A 20,558-nucleotide genomic window follows, 5' to 3' on the forward strand; every position below is an offset into this window, starting at 1 on the left:
TTCTTTCTCCCCTCCTGTACAGCTGAGCCGCTCATGGTAAACAAACGTGGCTCTGACTGCACTCCTCTGAGGAGCCAGCCCCCTCACCAGCTTCCAAAACGGAAAACTAATTTTTGAGTGGGACCCAGGGGACTCCTGCACTACCTACCTACTTCTCTTGGACTGTCTGGTGGTCACCCATTCCCTCTGTTTCCAGGCCCTTATACTGTGGTGTGACCACCTCTCTGAACGTGCTATCCACGTAGCTCTCAGCCTTGCGGATGCGCCACAGTGACTCCAGCTGCTGTTTGAACTCTGAAACCCGGAGCTCAATTTCTGCAGCTGACAGCACTTCCTGCACATGTGGTCAGCTAGGACACCGGTAGCATCCATGACTTTGCACACATTACAGGACACGCGTTCCACTTGACTAACCTGCCCTGCCATGTCTCAACTCTACTTCCCTTACGTTAACTTTATTCTACTTTGGATTATTTATATTACTTTATTATATTGGCCGTTAAATTTCCCTTATTCCTGGTGCTTCACAATCAAATCCAAGTATAGGAACTTTAAAAATATTACACTTTTCTAATTTACTCACCGGTTCCTACTTACCAAGGCCGCCGCTCTTCTTTCTGAGCAAAGGTAGAAAAAGGAGCACCTCCTCCCTTCTCACCGAACTCTCTCAGTCACCAAAACAACTGAAGCACTCTACTGCAGCCAAACACAGTACTCCAGTGCCAAGTCAGCACTATATTGTAGCCTACTTTTATACTCTCTGAACCTAGTCTCTGAAAACCTGATTAAGTTAGTTATCTAATTAACTAGTGGATGGATGATTAACATGTCAAGGGTGTACACAATTATACAGTTAATACCTGATATTTCTCAAACATTGTCTCCTGCCAACACGAGATACACCGATACTCATCTGTGCATGCGCAACAAACCCATGATGCCACTGACTGGAGACAGTACCAGCAAAATCTGTCTTTAACACTTCTGTGGAGCACAGTCCAGAATTGGTGCTGTTTGTACATTTTTAAAAATTCATTCATGGGATGTGGGCTTCGCTAGCTGGGCCAGCATTTATTGCCCATCCCTAGTTGCCCCTGAGAAGGTGGTGGTGGTAATATTAAGTATTAACATTGAATCTTCCACTTCTAGCACAGTCACCTCTCTTTCTCCCGCTCTGTTTCTCTCCCCTTTTCTCTGTATCTATCTAGTCCCCCATCTCTGCTCATCTTTCTCCTGCTCTTTAATGTCGGTCAAAATCTCTTTTCTTTTTTTCTCTCCCCATCTGAGGATTAATTTTGATTGAAATGCATTCTGAAAAGTTTCTTTACCATTTTAAATTGACACACTGTGGCCATGTTTTATATTTATCAATGATTTACATTGAGAAATGGTATGTGGGGAGGGAAGTGGGGGAGAAGGGGAAATGGAAGCAATCCACAATCAGGTCATCAGTGAAATTAATTTGGGGAGGTGTAGCCACGGTTGCAGTGCAGGAAAGACTGCAGGCAATTGTGTCACAAAGTAAAACATTACAACTGCACATGCACTGCATTGCCAGCAAACACAGCCTTTCTCAAATCAGTCCAAGTAATTCTGAAGAAACTGGTAACAGAGCATTGAACTGGTTAACGGCTTGAATATAAATTCCAACTGCATAGAGTTTTATACAATGCATGCAATAAGCTAGAAGTTTTAAGTACAAACTATTTATAAACATTTACCATGTGGTTGGAACCGATTGAAAACCCCCTAAAATAAACGTGATTTCACCTTAAAATCCCAAATTGTCATTGCGCCGTCAATACCAGTAGTGCAAAACTTCCGACAATCTCTCTTATCACCTTCATATACTGAGACTTGGCTGTGGAGAGAAAATCATAATTTTATATAATACACACAATTGGCACAAAGCACCAAAACACTTCAGTCCGGTTAGAAACCAGGAGTCTACAGGCAACTCTTTTTAACTTCAGATATGAGGGGTTTGATATTACATTTGGGTTTACAGCACTTAATCCCTAGTTCCTTCCATCCTACTTCATCTGTTGGACAAATTAGTGCGAACAATACAGCATGGAACTAACCAGGTACAGACTATTTTGACCTAGTAATCTATAATAAGATAGGATTAATAATCTGAGAGTGAAGGAACCTCTAGGAAGCAGTGAGCAAGAAAGAATTTCACATTCAGTTTGGAAAACGTCGGCTTGAAACTGGTGACCTAAACTTAAATAAAGGCAATTGCAAATCACAACTCCTCAGATACCGAAGCAGTCCATATGCAGCAAGACCTGGACAATATTCAGGCTTTAGTTGACAAATGGCAAGTAACATTTGTGCCACACAAGTGTCAGGCAATGTCCATCTCCAACAAGTGAGTATCTAACTGTCTCCCCATGATATTCAATGGCATTACTGTCGCTGAATCTCCCACTAACATCATCCTGGAAATTACCATCGACTAGAAGCTGAACTGGACCAGCCATATAAATACTGTGGCTACAAGAGCAGCACAGAAGCTGGGAATTCTGTGGAGAGTAACTCACCTCCTGACTCCCTAAAGCCTGTCTAAAGAATGAGTGCAGCTCCAACAATATTCAAGAAGCTCGATACCATCCAGGACAAAACAGTCTGCTTGATTGGCACCCCATCCACCACCTTCAACATTCACTCCTTCCACTACCAACACACAGCGGCAGCAGTGTGTACCATCTACAAGATGCACTGCAGCAACTCACCAAGGCTCCTTCAACAGCACCTTCCAAACCCATGACCTCTGCCACCTAGAAAGACAAGGGCAGCAGATGCATGGGGACACCACCATCTGCAGAGTCCCCTCCAAGCCACACACCATCCTGACTTGGGATTATATTGCCATTCCTTTACTCTTGCTGGGTCAAAATCCAGGAACTCCCTTCCTAACAGTACTGTAGGTGTTCCTACAACACATGGACTGCAGTGGTTCATGAAGGCAGCTCACCACCACCATCTTCTCATGGGCAATTAAGGGATGGGCAATAAATGCTGGCCTAGCCAGGGAAGCCCACATCCCATGAATGAAAGAACAAAAGTTTGAAGACACAGTTGGCTAAAGTGGAATGGGAAAATAGATCAGAAGGTAAGATGGTAGAGAAGCTGTGGTAGACATTTAAGGATATATTTCATAACACTCAACAAGGACATATTCCATTGAGAAAGACTCTAAGAAGGATGAACCACCCATCCACCCATGGCTAAGGAAGTTAAGGATGGTATAATATTGAAAGAAAGGGTGTACATTGCTGTGAAGATTGGTGGTAGGCCAGAAGATTGGGAAAATTTTTAGAAACTAGCAAAGGGGAACTAAAAAAAAAAAAGAGGGCGATATTAAAATATGAGAATATATATTTTACATACAAGTATATAAAAAGAAACAGAACAGCTAAAACTAGCAGCAAGTCCCTTAGAGGATAAGGCTGGGGAATTAATAATGGGAAACAAGGAAATTGCAGAGATTTTGAACAAGTATTTTGTATACGTCTTCCCAGTAGATGATATGAAAAGCATCCCAATAACAGTAAAAAAATCTGAAGGGAAAAAGGGAAGAAGTTTCAATATAATTTGAGAAAAAGTACTAGGAAATCTAATGGGACTAAAGGCTGACAAGTCCCTTGGACCTGATGGCATGTGTTCAAGAGTTTGAAAAGAGGTGGCTGCAGAGACAGTGGATGCATCGGTTGTCATCTTCCAAAATTCCCTAGATTCTGGAAAGGTCCCAGCAGGCTGGAAAACCATAAATTTAACACCTACTCAAGAAAGGAAGGAGACAAAGCAGTGAACTATGGGCAGCTAACCTAATATCATTGCGAAAATGTTGCAGTTCGTTATTGAAAGTATTAGCAGGATACTTAGAAAATCGTAATACAAGCAAGCAGTCAACTTGGTTTTGTGAAAGGGAAATTGTGTTTGACAAATTTATTTTTGTTTTTTGAGGGAGTAACATGCATTGGTGGATAAAGGGGAAATCAATCGAGGTAGAGTTTTTGAATTTCCAAAAGGCATTCGATAAGATGCCACATAAAAGGTTATTACACAAGAACTCATGGTTTTAGGGATAATATATTAGCATGAATAGAGGATTGGCTAACTAACAGGACACAGGTAATCAGGAAAAATGGGTAATTTTCAAGTTAGCGATCTAGTAGTTATTAATTAAGATTAATAATAATTAATAAGATTAAGAACATACAAGTGGGCGCTCATTGGATAATTACTTGTGCAAATAATGAGACACACTTATTGGCACTGGTGGTGGGTTGTAGAGTTAGGAGCTAAACACTTGCGATGTTTTACATTGCAAATAAATCAAATTGAGCAAAGATTGACTTCTGTTTTCCTTCACCAACTGCCTATCAATAGTGGGATGCTACAGGGATCAGTGCTGTGGCCTCAACTATTTAAAATCTATATTAATAACTTGGGTGTAGGGACAGAATGTATTGTAACCAAATTTTATGACATTACAAAAATAGGTGGGAAAGCAAGTTGTGAGATGGATATAAAGAGTCTGCAAAGAGATATAGATGGGTTAAGTAATATACAAAAATTTAAGAGTATAATGTGGGAAAATGTGAGTTTGGTGGGAAGAATAGAAAAGCAAAATATTATTTAAATAGGGAAAGACCACATAATGCTACAGTACAGAGGGATCTGGGTGTCCTCTTACAGGAATCACAGAAAGTTAACATGGAGGTACAGTAAGTAATTAGGAAGGCAAATGGAATAAAAAAACAGAATTACCTGGAAAAACTCAGCAGGACTGGCAGCATCGGTGGAGAAGAAAAGAGTTGACGTTTCGAGTCCTCATGACCCTTCGGCAGAACTGAAGTATAGTTAGGAGAGAGGTGAAATATAAGCTGGTCTAAGGTGGGGGGCGGGGGGAGAGAGAAGTTGAGGATGGGGTGGTTGTGGGGACAAGCAAGCAGTGATAGGAGCAGATAATCAAAAGATGTCACAGACAAAAGGATCAAAGAGGTGTTGAAGGTGGTGATATTATCTAAGAAAAGTGCTAATTCAGAATGGATGGCAGGATACTCAAGGTACAGCTCTAGTGGGGGTGGGGTGGAAAGACTAACAAGGTATTAGTTGTAGATTTAAAAATAATGGAAATAGGTGGGAAAAGAAGTATCTATATAAATTATTGAAAAGAAAAAAAAAAGGGAGGGGGAAGAAACGGGGTGGGGATGAGGGGAGGGGGAGTTTAAGATCTAAAGTTGTTGAATTCAATATTCAGCCTGGAAGGCTGTAAAGTGCCTAGTCGGAAGATGAGGTGCTGTTCCACCAGTTTGCGTTGGGCTTCATTGGAACAATGCAGCAAGCCAAGGACAGACATGTGGGCAAGAGAGCAGGGTGGAGTGTTAAAATGGCAAGCGACAGGGAGGTTTGGGTCTTTCTTGCGGACAGACCGCAGGTGTTCTGCAAAGCGGTCGCCCAGTTTGCGTTTGGCCTCTCCAATGTAGAGGAGACCGCATTGGGAGCAACGAATGCAGTAGACTAAGTTAGGGGAAATGCAAGTGAAATGCTGCTTCACTTGAAAGGAGTGTTTGGGCCCTTGGACGGTGAGGAGAGAGGAAGTGAAGGGACAGGTGTTGCATCTTCTGCGTGGGCATGGGGAGGTGCCATAGGTGGGGGTTGAGGAGTAGGGGGTGATGGAGGAGTGGACCAGGGTGTCCTGGAGGGAACGATCCCTACGGAATGCCGCCAGGGGGGGTGAAGGGAAGATGTGTTTGGTGGTGGCATCATGCTGGAGTTGGCGGAAATAGCGGAGGATGATCCTTTGAATGCGGTGGCTGGTGGGGTGATAAGTGAGGACAAGGGGGACCCTATCATGTTTCTGGGAGGGAGGAGAAGGCGTGAGGGCGGATGCGCGGGATATGGGCCGGACACGGTTGAGGGCCCTGTCAACGACCGTGGGTGGAAAACCTCGGTTAAGGAAGAAGGAGGACATGTCAGAGGAGCTGTTTTTGAAGGTAGCGTCATCAGAACAGATGCGACGGAGGCGAAGGAACTGAGATAATGTAATGGATATTGTAATGGAATGTTGGCCTTTATTGTAAGGGGGATGGAGTATAAAAGTAGGGATGACTTGTTACAACTGTACAAGGCGTTGGTGAGTCACACCTGGAGTATTGTGTACAGTTCTGGTCTCCTAATTTGAGGAATATATTTCTATTGCAGTTAGTTGAGAGAAAGTTCACTAGGTTGATTCCTGGAATAAAGGGAATGTATTATGAGGAGAATTTGAGCAAGTTGGGCCTATACTCATTGGAGCTCAGGAGAATGAGAGGTGATCTTATTGAAACATATAAGATTCTGAAGTGGTTTGACAAGTAGATGCTGAGATGATGTTCCTCTTCATGGGGAAATTGAGAACAAGGGGGAAGGGGGAAAAGTTTCAGAATAAAGGGTTGCCCATTTAAGAGGAGATGAGGAGGAATTTATTCTCAGCGGGTTGTTAATCTTTGGGATTCTCTTCCCCAGAGAGCAATGGAGGCTGGGCCATTGAATATATTCAAGGCTGAGTTACGACAGATTTTTGATCTGTAAGGGAGTCCAAGATTGTGGGGGCAGGCAGGAAAATGGAGTGCAGGTCACAATCAGATTAGCCATGATCATATTGAATGGTGGAGCAGGCTCGAAGGGCTGAATGGCCTACTCCAACTCCTATTTCTTATGTTCTTATGGAACACTTATAGTCTGAAACTCCCACCAGCCTTATAAGGGATCTAGTTTATGGGAAAGAACTCTTGTCAGTTAACAAATAAAATTAAACATCAGACTGTTTCATATTGTAGTCAATATCTACCATTGAATTCCAAGTGGCATTGACAATCAGGCTCGGTAACAGGGTACTTCCAGGGTACTGGACCAGTACACTCAGCAATATTAAAGGTAAAACCATTCCTCTCAAGCCCTTGATAAGTAAAGTCAAAGTCCAAAACCAAAACAAATTGAGCAGTATAACATAATATTATTGAGCTTTAGGATTTGTGCCAGCCTTGTGGGTCCAAAACTTCCAACTAATTGCTTCTAGAGGGGATTTCTTGCATAAAACACACCACATTTTTCAAAGAAATAACACATACATCAAATGTATGCACTATTAGATTACAGATAAATTTTAGTGGTTGATAAATGGACTAATGCAGCTTGTCTAATTCTCTAAAGACGTCAATTTAAATGAGCTAAAATTCTAAGAACAACACACTCAAATCTATTTGTTGGAAAAACATTCTTATACTGTAATGGGGAAGAACCATAGTTTTATCCAACACGTTCTTGCCTATCCAGTTTGGTCTCTAGGGTCCACTCCCACCCAGCTCCTCATGGAAAAATATGATTTGGTTACAGAATCTCAAGTGTCCATTAGTTAGTTCCAAAGAGTAGGTTATTACCTAAAATGCTGTCTTTATACTGTACAGAATTGCTTCTAGTACAAGTTGTTTGCCTTGACTGCTGTCATTTGGAATCCACCCCATTTATAATGTTGAGTGTATTCCTGAGTATTGGTAGCACAAACATATCCTGGAATACACAGATGAAAACCACCAGATTGAAGACTCATCCTTCTTGTGGCTCAGATCTGGTTATCCCTTACCAAAAAAATTCATCTTGCAAATTTTCAAAAGCTTCCCGTTCAGATTTAAAAAAAAAGTTTTAAAAATTTAATAAGCTATATATTTCTACATTCACAATACTGACAATACAGAGGTCTTGTGCTGCACTGTTGGTATCCCTGCCTTGGAGCCAGAAGCTCCAATTTCAAGTCTCACTCCAGGACTTTATGGCAAAGGAAGGTTTGTTTATAACGTGGTCAGCCAAGTTGTTCAACTTGCAAATCCTTCCAAAATATGCCAAAAGCAGTTGGTAAGGGCAGGAAAGATTCCTGATCAGCCATGAAAGAACATTGGAGCCTCTACCATCACTGTTCAAGCTCCAGGACTACAATATGCGTGTAAATGTGCATGTTGCCACAGTAACTCAGACTCCATTGGCGGGGGGGGGGGGGGGGGGGGGGGGTGGGTGGGTGGGTGGGTGGTGGTGGTGGTGGTTGGTTGGCTGGAAGGCCAGTGTGGATCAGATTGGTGCCAACAGCACATGGCACGGTCCCCGTTCTGGCTGGGGTGGATTCAGAACCTGATTTCATGCAGAGAACTGAACAAGAATATTGACAATAATAGTTTGAAAGCTACCTGGTTAATCCACAAGTCAAAGATCGAAGCATGAAATAATCACCCGCTCCAAAGCCCTTAAACAGAATTAAATTACCAAATCCTTTTTTTTGTCCCTTCAAATTTCTGTAATTTCCCCATTTGTCTTCCCATCAGAACACACATCACCTCTAACAAATTGACAGATAAAAAGGTTTAAGCAACGACATTTCAAAACAAGTTATTCCAATGATGTTCCTGATTGCTAGGTACCAGTTCCACTTGTAGGTGAATGAGAATGATGATGTATTTTGCTTGTTGCCATCTCATGGGTTCCTGCAAGTTGGGGTGGTAATGAGAACAGGTGAAGCTCAACATGACTGAGACGGGGTGATCTAACTGACAAGCAGCTAAGAATAGGAACTCATCAACTGTGCTTTTGGATTTGGAAAACAATCCTGATGCATAAAATACCTAACCACTCCAATTAGATGAATTTTGACAAGCAATATAAACACTCAAGTCTAACGAAATAGTACATGAAAGTGGAGCCCCAAGGTAGTTTGGCTGAAAAACTGCTAGCCTTGACTGTCTCAAACTTACGTGATACTGTTCTGGTGGAGAGTCTCGAGCGTGGTATTTCGATCTTCTGTGGTTGCCCTTCTATCCAGATTGTGGAAGCGCTGCATGGCAGACATGTTGCGCTGAATGCTCTGCTTTGGAATGTCTAGCTTGGAGATGTAGGTCAAAGAACCACGATCATCATACATGAACAGCATCGGACAGCAATCATGGCCCTACAGATACACAGAAAGCTGTAGAACAGGCTATCCAGTTTAATGTTTATCATGGATAAATACTGATAAATGTGCACAATTTTAGAATCAAAAACCAGATCCTCTATACTACCATACAAATCTACTTCTAATCCATGTTCAGTAAGTGGAATCTGATTAAAAATAGCACTACCAACCTAATACACACTTAAATATTAATACTGAGATCAGTTTTTAACAGTGTTAATTTAAACAGAGCACCAGGAAGCAGTACTGCTAGTGGGATCAGAGTCCTTTATCCTCCTTCACTCCCTCAGTTTCCTCACCTTTAGTCCTGAAGACTTTCACCCTACGGGAGTAAGGTACCTCAAGTGGCTGAGCCCTCTGGTTGCCATTATTAATATGGAAGCTTAGACACAAACTGCCAGCAGACTAGTTGCTAAAGGGTGAAATCCTGGCTAAGTACAAACCTGCCCCATTTGATAGGTGCTTCTCCTAACAGAGGCCAGTGAACAACACACAAGGCTGAGTCTCTCCTCTCTTATTCCTCCTCCTTTCTACCTGATCCAGGGCCCAGTGATGAGTTGTACACTATATCCCAAGGGATCCAACTTTTCTTTGACTTACCCATGCTAGATTGGTTCTAGAATATCAAAGTAGGAGTGAGGATCCAATGAGTGGCATTCTGCCACATAGTGGCAAACACTACATTTAAGACATTTAATAGCAAGTGTGGACTATACAATAAAGAAGCTCGAGTCATTCTCATAGACTTTTGTAACATGAAACTAGGTTGTACTCACTGCTGCCACTATGTTATTCTCAGAGACAAAAATCACACTCAACAGAGGGAGAAATTCGGTCTTCGTTTGAGAAACCCTATAAAGAAAGATTGCACTTTAATTCTAACCACTTATCTTTTAAGCATTCTTAGCCACTATTTATTCACCTATTTCCCTTTTAAAAGGTAGAACTCCTACAGTTGAAGGTAGAATTGACAGAAATTAAGTCAAAATTGTTTGACCAATTTTCTCCTGACAGTGCAGGTCCTTATTATAATAGTTTGTAGGCCAGCTCTCTGATACGAGTGCAGCTAGACAGTAGGTGCTGGCAGACTGTTCAACTGTGGAAAGTGTTGTAAAGCACTATTCTGTTTTTGACTAGGCATTCACACATACACACTTTCCAGTTGAGATCACTGAATGTGTTCAGGAGCGGAAGTGCTGGCTAACTTTTCCCCTGTCTCTAACCAAAAGTGACTGAAGACAATTGTAGAGAGTTAAACCAATGTGTCAGCTGAGATTAGATAACGCAAGACAGATCAGGCTCCTTCTGGTCTATACAGTTGGACTAACCTGGGAAAATGGAACAAAATCCCTAGTCACTAATCAAATTGCTATTTCTTACACTTCAGTGTTGAACTAAACTGAACTATCCAACCACAGAGTGAGAAATTGCTAATGTCCTTTTTTTTGTCTTCGTAATAAGCACGGCCGTAGCTTACGGGGAGCGAAGGTGTGGGAAGAGTACATGTTATTCAAGTACTCCTTGCTTGTATTGAAGAAAATTATATTCCTGTCAAATACTTTGACATATATATATATATATATATAAAAATATATTTTAATCATCACCATTGCCCCAGGGAGACCCTCGAGTAGGATCTTATTCCCTGTCCAACTGCTCAAGTGATGTCAATTATAGGGACTGGCTCCATTACAAGCATGATGGAATGCAAGATTTCACAGTAGCCTTAGCCTCTGGAATCAATGCTAAGACTGGGATGTCAATTTCCTAGCCTGCAGCAAGATTTTCTAAAATTTCCTCACCCTGGCCTGAAGCTGCACCAACTGCTGCTTGCGAGAGAATAACTCTTGGATTTATGGTTGGTATTTCATAATAGACACCCTAGGAACAGCCTAGAATGAAAGAAGAACCTACTTAAGGGACTAAAGATAAAAATAAAATTGCTTTTAATAATTTATGTCTAGCAACAGTATAATGTACTTTCTATAAAATCAGGGATTGTTTTGACCAAGACTACTAGCCGACATTTTCCTCCCACTGTTAGATGTACAAGTTTACATAGCGTCCTACTGACACCATGTGGGGTGAACATGCATTACACAGGAAAGCACTATGCAAATGCAACAACTCAATACAAAAGAAATCCCAACACTTTACACAGAAACATAGGAACAGGAGTCGACTGCTCACTATGTTCAAAGTGAACTACTAAGGATGCCAAAGATCAACATTTCACAATACAATGGTTACAGTAGATATTTCCAAAGATCAATGTATCAAAATTGCTGTGCAAGTTTGAAATAAAAACATCAGAAATGTGATGATTCACAAATATGCTTAGATTCAAAACCCATCTTCCTATGTTGCTCTTCAATGATTTTAAATTTGAGGCTGGCATGGTCCTACTTTCACCTGAAAATAAGAGAAGGAATGGCACTTACGTCATATTTTTACCAGCGTCAACAACAGATATAGTGCTGTCGTGGCTGACCCATGCCAGGCGGTTTCCTGTGGCAGAGAAAGAAACACTGTGGACCCAACCACCACTACCGGCACCCCCAAACTCTGCCATCACTTGTCCGAAAGGCATTTTGGAACCCCAGGGTGTGGCAGAAGGCTTTGTGTCTACTTCTTTGATGTAAGCAGAGAAAACTCTGAAGAAAATAGAAATTGAACTGTCAGAACAATATGCTGAAGGAGGGTTTATGACATTTTGCATGGTCAAATATAAGATAACATGGCATCACAAAGCATTACAAAGTATTTGGTGTAGGACAGAAATGCTTGAGTTAACGTGCTAACACTACCCAAGTATTTTTCTATAATTTAACCTTATCCCTGAACACGTTGTCATCACCGCCCCACCCCGCAAAATCCGATCCCAACTTTCCTGGAGCTCCATGTTTTATTCCCTCCAATCAGCTTTCTGCCCCTGCCATAGTACTCAAAACGTCTCTTATCAAAGTCACAAATGACATTCTTTCTGACTGTAAGAAAGAGAAACTAACCCTCCTCATCCTTCTCAACCAATCTGCTGTCTTCAACACAGTTGATCACACCATCTTCCTCCAAATTCTCTTCACTGTCATCCAGCTGGGTGGGTCTGCACTTGCCTGGTTCTGTTCTTACCTACCTAATCATAGCTAGAGAACCATCATCACTGGCTTCCCTTTCTATTCCCGTACAGTTACTTCTGGTGTGCCCTGAAGACTAATTCTTGGACCCATCCTATTTCTCATCTAATGCTGCCCATCGGCGACATCACCTAAACCACAATTTCTGTATCCATATGTACACTGAAGCCCCCAGATCTCCCTCCCCACCACCTCCCTTGACACTGCCCTATCTCCATATTACTGGATGAGCAGAAATTTCCTTCAATTAAATATTAAGACTGCAGCCACTGTCTTCGGTCCCCACCACAAACTTTGCTCCCTCGCCACCAACTCCATCTCTCCCTCTTTCTGTCAATTGCCTGAGGTTGAACCAGACTGTTCTCAACCTTGGTGTTATATTTGACCCCAAAGCAAACTTTCGTCCACATATTTGCGCAGTCGAAAGCCTCAATCATGCCTATGTTACTTGACTATTCTAATACACTCCTGACTGGCCTCCCACATTCTAGCCTCTGTAAATTTGTCATCAAAAACTTTGCTGCCCAAATCCTGTCTACCCATCATTCCTCGGCTTGCTGACCTACACAGGCTCTCTGTTGAGCAATGCCTCGATTTTAAAATCCTCGTTTTGAAATCCATCCATGGCCTTTCCCCTTCCTACTTCTGTAATCTGCTGCAGCCCCACAATCCTCCGAAATATCAGCATTCCTCTAATTCAAATCCCTTAAGCATCCTGATTTTAATTGCCCTACCATGATGACAGTGCCTTCAGCTTCCTAGGTGCTAAATCTCCGGATTTTACGCTTTAAATCTCCCCATCTGCATTTAAGATGGAGTTTGATTCATCCATGAAGGAGAAGCAAATAGAGGACCATGAGGGGACAAGGTGAGATGAGTGGAGTAAGAGGGGGCTTGCATGGAGTATCAAGCCTAACATAGACCAGTGAGACCAAACTGCCTGATTCTGTGCTGTAAATTCTATGTCATTATAAATTTCATCTTGAATATCATCAGTAGCTGCTACCTACAATTGGCTTTACAAGAAATCAGCTGACCAGCAGTGTTCCTATATGCTAGTTCAAAATGTGAGGGAGACAGCAATAGAAGTTTGTGCAGATTGAGTTAAATGAAGAGGGATGGGAGGCAGCTTGCATTGAACATAAATTATGGCCTGGACCAGTTGGGCCAAACAGCCTATTTCAGAATTACATAAAATGCATGGCGCTATGTAAAAGCAGAACCCTGCTCTGGTTCTGGAAGAGAGGGGAAGAGGCGAGAGTAAAGTGGGGAAAATGGGATGGACACTATTGAGGGCCGTCAACCACAGGGGATGGAGTGGGAATCCTCAGTTGAGGAAAAGAAAGACTTATCAGACGCACTTTTACGGAAGGTGGCATTGTTGGAACAGATGTGACGGATACTGAGATACTAGGAGAATGGAATAGAAGGTAGGAGGAAGCATAGTCAAGGTAATGATGAGAGCCTGTCAGCTTATGTTGACAGCCTGTCCCCACAAATGGAGACAAAGAAGCTGAGGAAGGGAAGCGTCAGAGATGGGCTACGTGCATTTGAGAGAAGGGTGAAAATTGAAAGCAAAGCTGATGAAATTTTCAATTCAAGGTGAGAGTAGGAAACAGCACCAACACAACGCGAGCACTAACAGTTTGGACGGCAGCTATTGGTGATGATTTTGCTTTTCCCATTTACACTTCCTCTAGGCTCTTTTGTTTCTTTATTTGTCCCATTACCAGCTTCTTTGTCTTGCACCATCCATTTTGTCATTTAAATCACTTCTGCCTCCCCACCACATCCAATCACAGGCATGTTTTTTCCTCTCCTTCATCCCTTTCCCTGCCTCTGCACTGGTTTAAAACCAGTTACCTCTAACTTTTTTTTTTGAGTATTAGCATAAGGTCACCGACCTGAAATATTAACCCTGTTTTTCTCTCTCTCTCTCTCCATAGATGCAGTTGAGCACTTCTAGCAATTTTTGTTTTCATTTCAGATTTCAAGCATCTGCAGTATTTTACTTTGTTGTTAACTTTTATATCATGCTTTTTCATGAGAAATGTTCAGTTTATTAAATTCTAATGCTCAATTCGCCATGAAATAATACTTTTCAATCTACTGTACTTCCAAATAAACGGTAACATTACAGGTAATTGTCAGGTGATGCACTACATTTAGGCCTTGGTGATAAAATTGAAAGCATCCTTTGTTTGTTGTGGCCTACTTAATCTTCAAACATTGGAAATCTTCCACAGTAATATACAGTATAGCAAGAAAATCAATCAAAATGAAGAGCTTAGATCAGTAACTCAACTTCAGAGTTCAGATAGCTCTCTTTGAGGCATAATGCAGGAGATTACTTGAAGCCTTAGGCAGTGTACAGTTAGGTGAAAAATTATATGGAGAACAATGTGAAGTACATTTTGGGGTAATATCAAAGATCGGAACTGTAAGATTCTTAGTGGATTGAGGGAGGTGGAGATTTATGGATACAGGTCATAGGGCAAAAAGAACAAAACAAATGTGATTTTTGGCGCTATCTCCAGCAGCACTGAATATATAGCTAGGAGTTGGTGAATTGGGAGAAGTTACTGTTTATGCCACAGCTTGGGCATGCTGTTAGAGGAAGCGCGTCAAGCCATAGAAAAGTAGCAAAGTAGGTTCACTGAAATTATAATAGGAATCAAATGATATAGTTTGGTGACAATGGCTGTATTCACTGGAGCAGAGAAGTTTAAGGGGATCTAATAGAAATGCTTCTAAAAATTGAAAGGGTTTGAAGAGTGAGTAGGAAGATTTATTTTCTCTGATGAGTTGGTACCAAAAGTATAAATGGAATTAATACAAAGAAAAACTGGGGAGATCAGAAAGATATTCTTTGTATCAAAAGTGGTTATTGAAACAAGCAATCATTATATTTAAGAAGGAATTAGATAGAGAATTGAAATATGGGCATAAAATACAGGAAAAGAGAACTGAAATGGGATGATAGCAAACAGTTGTGGTGAGAACAACTTGCAGCACAAGCCACAGGGAGAGTGATGGTAGTATTATTACAATCATTCATAGGGGCCACGGATTAGAAAGGGCAAAACGGGTTTCCAGCATCTGAATGACCTTTTTCTTCTACACTAGAATTTTAATGACTACAATAATCAGAACTTCACTCCAGATCATCTGAATTCTTAAATTGAATTGCTACTATCCATATTCAAAACTTTTTGAAGGAACTACGCATAGGTTTCTTCGACATAGAGAGGAAGCTGTATGAAATTAATTTTGATGTGGTACAGGATGACCAAAACCAGCACCTGTAAATTACATAAAAACCTCAAACAGAAGCTGCAGTGCCTCTCACCTGCATTTGAAGTCACATGAGCCTGCTGCCAGTAAGACATTATTGGGATGCCAATCAAGGCTAAGGATAGTAGAACGAATTGGCTTCTTGATGTGTTTACTCACCCACCTAAAACAGAGAACTACAGCTAATTATGTTAAAGCTTAACAAGTGCACTCTTTCATAAATACACAAAATATAAATTTCACCTAAAGCGAGATTTATGATCTTGAAACTTCCATTCAAAGATCTCTCCCTGTTCCACACCTTCACTGTTTTGGAGTGCATCATTTCATGAGCAAGAAGGCAGATGGGCTCAGTTCCCAGGCTTTAGCAAATGCTGTGCAAATGGTGGGCATTAGATACACAAGAGCCTCAAAGATTACTTTAACTTTAATTTTCCATTTTACCCTCAAGGAGGAAAGCATCGGTCTGAGTCCAGCATCTCTCTCTGAAGGTTTAGACAAGAAAATTTCAGCTGTATGAATTGTAGACATAAACCTGCATTCCATCACGATGCAATGCAGCAGCACAATTTACATGCTGCAAGTTAACCAAAAGTTTACCAAACTGTTAATGGAAAGATCTGCTTGCAGATGATGCTAAATTTGGAGAGGGGATTCACACAATTGCAGAAGTAAAGCGAACACAAAGGGATCTGTATAGGTTTAGATGATGAGCTGATAAGAGGAGAGAAGGGAAACAAATGGTATAGTTAGAAACTAAATGCTTCTAAGCTACAGGACATAACAGACCTAAAAGCGTTAATGGACAACTCATAGCAATCAATAGTAGTGTTTGCCAGCAGTAAGAAAAGCTAACCAAACATTTAGGCAAAAGCCAAGAGATAATAGATAAAAAATCAAACGCGTACAAGCAACTGCACTGGCTATACCTGAAAAATGATATAATTCCAAGTGGTTTACTATAGCAAGGATATCCACGATTGGAGGCAGCTCAGAAAAGAGTAACCAAATTGATATGTTAAGGCACAGGATTCATGAGGAAAAACAGAAAAACTTGGGATACTATGCAGAAGGCACGTTTCTGTGGTGGTATTATTGAAGCATTCTTAAAGCATTAAAGAACTCAAAACCCAATAATACATTTGAGATTGCCACAAACTCCAGAACTGGGGCGTTTGCTTAAGAGAGAATGTAGACTGCCCTGGGAGGAAGGGAGCATGGAACCTTTTCAGGAGGAATTGGATAGATATTTTAAGGGAATGTATGATTGAGAAGTATTCAAGGGTCAGGAAAATAGACTACAGCATCTTTTCCATTCTTGTACTTCCTTATTGATTAACACTTCTTAAGAAGGCTCAGCTAGTTAAGGCAGAGAGTAGCTGAACTGCACAAACCAGGAAGGTCCCATATTTGACACTCAGCATTCTGTTAACTGGCACAGATTATCAGTAGAGCAACAATTGTCCACAGTGCCCATGTTTTGGTAAGCAGAGACACTGGATATCTATCTACCAGTTTCTGCTGCAAGGGACACGCATGTGAATGAAGGTGTGGCTTAGCTGTGATGCGCCCTGTGGTTGAATATTTAGCCAACACTCACTATTTAAGTTTTTATATGCAGAATTTAGTAGTGGAGGACACCTATGAAACAAGCAAGCAAGGAGTCAACACATTCAGCAGATGAGCTGAACGTTCAGGGCAAAGATTGGAAAATACCATAAAACAAAACATTTTAACAAACAGTCTCTGAACACTGATATTCTATTTAGAGATCCTTCTATTCTAGTGTCTGCTTCTACCCCCAAGATGCTGAATAAAAAGTGCATATTTTAAAAGCTACTAAGGAAAAATATTTAAGCAGTTTAAAATGTCTTTCTCGCATCAGCTGGAAGTTAAAACCATCCTGAACAAATTAAAAAGGCTAAAATAACTCCACAGCTAAAAATACTTTTGCCATTGAAACAATGTCACCTATCTTCTGCAGATGATGACCTGAATAATCTACTGAATGTGCACACTGTAGCTTGTCCATAATGACTTACAGAAAGAAAAAATAATTATTCAATTTCCTTCCATCTGTTTATATGTTAAACAGTCCCTGAGTATTGTCAAGCCTTGTTCTGCATTCAAGTCCCAGCATTTGCAAATATTATGAATGAATAATTACTTAACACTGATTCAGTCTAAATGAACAAAATGTATTAAGAGTCCAGGCATAGTTTCAAACCAAGTTATTTACCATTTATATTAATGACTCAGATGAAGGGACTGAGTGTAATGTATCTAAGTTTGCTGAGATACAAAGCTTGGAGGAAAAGTAAGCTGTAAAGAGGACAGTCTGCAAAGGGATAGATAAGTAGACTCAGTAAGTGGAAAAGAAGATGGCAGATGGAACATAATGCAGGGAAATGCAAGGTAAAAAGGATAGAAAAAGATTATTTTTTAAATGATGAGAAACTATTACATAGAGGAATTTTGTGTTTCCAGTACATGGATACCCAAGTTAACACACAGGTATAGCAAGCAATTAGGAAAGTAAATAAGATGTCAGTCTTTATTTCAAGGGGATTACAGTAAAGACTAAATAGTCTTGTTAAAATTGTACAGCGCTTTGAAATAATGCTTTAGTCTTCATACCTAAAGAAGGATATACCTGACTCAGGGGGGGTGCAATGATGGCTCAATAGATTGATTCTTGGGACAAAAGGGTGGTCCTATAGGAGAGATCGAGTAGAATGGGCTGATATTCTTGTGGTTTTGAAGAACGTGAAGTAATCTCATTGAAACAACCTTTTGAGCGGGTTTGACAGGATAGATGCTGAGAGACTGTTTCTCCTAGTCAAAGTCTAGAGTTAGGGGGTCATAGTCGCAGGATAAGGGGACGGCCATTTAGGACTGAGATGAGGAGAAATTTCTACATTCAAAAGTTTGAGTGTCTTTAGAAGTCTCTACATCAGAGAGCTGTGGATGTTCAGTCATTGGGTATATTGAGGTCGCTAAATTTAAATGGAATTTAAGGTCACGATCAGCCATGAGATTATTAAATGACGGAGCCTGCTTGAGGGCTATATGGCCTACTCTTGCTCCTATCTATTGTGTTTTCAAAACTATAATGCATTTGTTCTCAAGCATTTGTTTGTTGATACAGCTCATTAATCAAAAATCCTATATAATTTTACAATAAAAGCAATGTTCCCATAGCTATTGTACATCTGACTACAGGAAATAGATCATAAACATCTAACAAAACAGTGCCAATTGCTGAAAACCCAAATTCCTTGGAAGGCACTTAATTCTGTCTGCACTCTTGATTTTATCAAATACTCACTCACCAATCATTTTCTCCTTCAAAGTAGCACACTGAGATCAGCCGAGCACCACTACCTACAGCAAACTTATTTTCCTGAGGAGACCACTTCACAAACGTTGCAGCGCGGTTAATTCTTAGAATGACCAACGTTGGCTTCCACACACCATCTTTCTGACTCCACACGTAAGCATTACGGTCAGCGCCACAGGTTACAATGCGGTCACTCTGGGGAGCCCAATCAATGCCTGTACAGATAACATAGCAATCAATTAGTTTAAACTGTTTAGGAATCCAACAACTAAAACATGCCATAAAAGCACAGAGAAGGTAAATCTTATTCATGCTGCTATATTTCTTTGATTTCAAATGTCAAAAAAAAAACCCGGTCAAAACAGGTAGTTCTTGACTTTAATATTTCAATTATAAATAACCTAACCGTTGCTAGTTAATCAAAAATAATGGCCATGGTGGTAACATCTATCCAAGTAAATTTAAAGGATGCGTATTAGAACTGGCCACTAATTATAACAAGTTTAATTATTTTTTGCTCTATATCACTACGTTTGTGTTTCAGAAATGCTATGTCCAAAGATTCTACAATGCTTATTGGCTCAAGTTACTTCATTTATCATACAGAAAATACAACCAGGTGACATGCCAATCATGCTTTCAAGCCAACAGGAGACACAAGCATTCTAATATACTTTTCCCTATCTGCTCATATTAAACAAAAACTCTTATTGTACATGTGCGTGCGCACGTATTTGCGTGTATCATGGCTGAATGTAGATTTGATATAAATTATATGGTTAAAAAAAAATCAAGGTAAAAGAGTTTAGCAAGCCTGAAATATTCTTCCTATCTGGTTCCTCTAGCACAATCAATATCAAAAAATGCTATGTTCTATGAATTAGACGCTTGCAAAGTACCTGCTCATTCACACAGCAAGTGGTTAGGATCTCTGGAATGAACTGCCTGGGAGTGTGGAGGAGGCAGGGTCAATTGAGGCTTTCAAAAGGGAATTGGATCATTGTCTGAAAAGGAAGATTGTGCAGGGTTAAGGGGAAAAGGCAGGGGAGTGGCACTAGGTGAATTGATCCTTCAGAGGGCCAGCACAGACGTGATGGCCGATGGGCCAACTGGCCTCCTTCTATGCTGTAACCATTCTATGATTCTATAACTTACAATAACAATGTACACTCAGTAAATTACTGCTAACCAGTTAATGAGCTCAGTTAGAGAGATGGTGGCACAGTGGTAACGTTACTTGGCTAGTAATCCAGAGGCTAATGCTCTGGGGGCATGGGTTCAAATCCCACCATGGCAGCTTGTGGAATTTAAATTAAATTAATGAATCTGGGATCGACCATGGCAGTCATCATCGATTGTTGTAAAAAACCCATCTGGTTCACGATGTTCTTTAGGGAAGGAAATCTGCCATCCTTACCTGGCCTGGCCTACGTGTGACTCTAGGACCACAGCAACATGCTTGACTCTTAACTGCCCTCGACAATGGTCGAGCAAGGATAATTAGGGACCGGTAACAAATGCTAGCCTTGCCAGCAACGCCCACATCCCGTGAAAGAATAAATAGTTAAATTTTTCAATCACCCAGATTCTGTCAATTACCAACCATATCCCTAACATCCTTAATGTTGAGATTTCACCTCAATTTCACTTTTGTCTTAGACATGCATAATGAAAGTTTTCCAATCATAAGCCTAGTTACAGTAACAACTCATTTAAATAAGCACATTTATCATAGTAAAACATCCCAAGGCACTTAACAAGAGCAATATTAGTAAAAAAAGACATTTTTAACATTAAG

At 40.7% G+C, this 20,558-nt stretch overlaps 1 protein-coding gene across 1 annotated transcript in view; it reads right to left on the reverse strand.

Annotated features, from left to right (window-relative positions):
* Positions 1-20,558, reverse strand: part of LOC144690792 (actin-related protein 2/3 complex subunit 1A-B) — a 62,240-nt gene that overhangs the window by 5,218 nt on the left and 36,464 nt on the right. The window contains exons 4-9 of the mRNA XM_078558610.1: positions 18,753-18,975; positions 15,476-15,583; positions 11,434-11,646; positions 9,769-9,844; positions 8,793-8,986; positions 1,771-1,861 (exon numbers count right to left, since the gene is read on the reverse strand). Of these exons, the coding sequence (XP_078414736.1) occupies positions 1,771-1,861; positions 8,793-8,986; positions 9,769-9,844; positions 11,434-11,646; positions 15,476-15,583; positions 18,753-18,975 (905 nt within the window). The remainder of the gene's footprint in view (positions 1-1,770; positions 1,862-8,792; positions 8,987-9,768; positions 9,845-11,433; positions 11,647-15,475; positions 15,584-18,752; positions 18,976-20,558) is intronic.

The sequence above is a fragment of the Cetorhinus maximus genome, chromosome 15 (assembly GCF_964194155.1).
Source record: "Cetorhinus maximus chromosome 15, sCetMax3.hap1.1, whole genome shotgun sequence".
In the NCBI taxonomy this organism is placed as follows: Eukaryota; Metazoa; Chordata; class Chondrichthyes; order Lamniformes; family Cetorhinidae; genus Cetorhinus; species Cetorhinus maximus.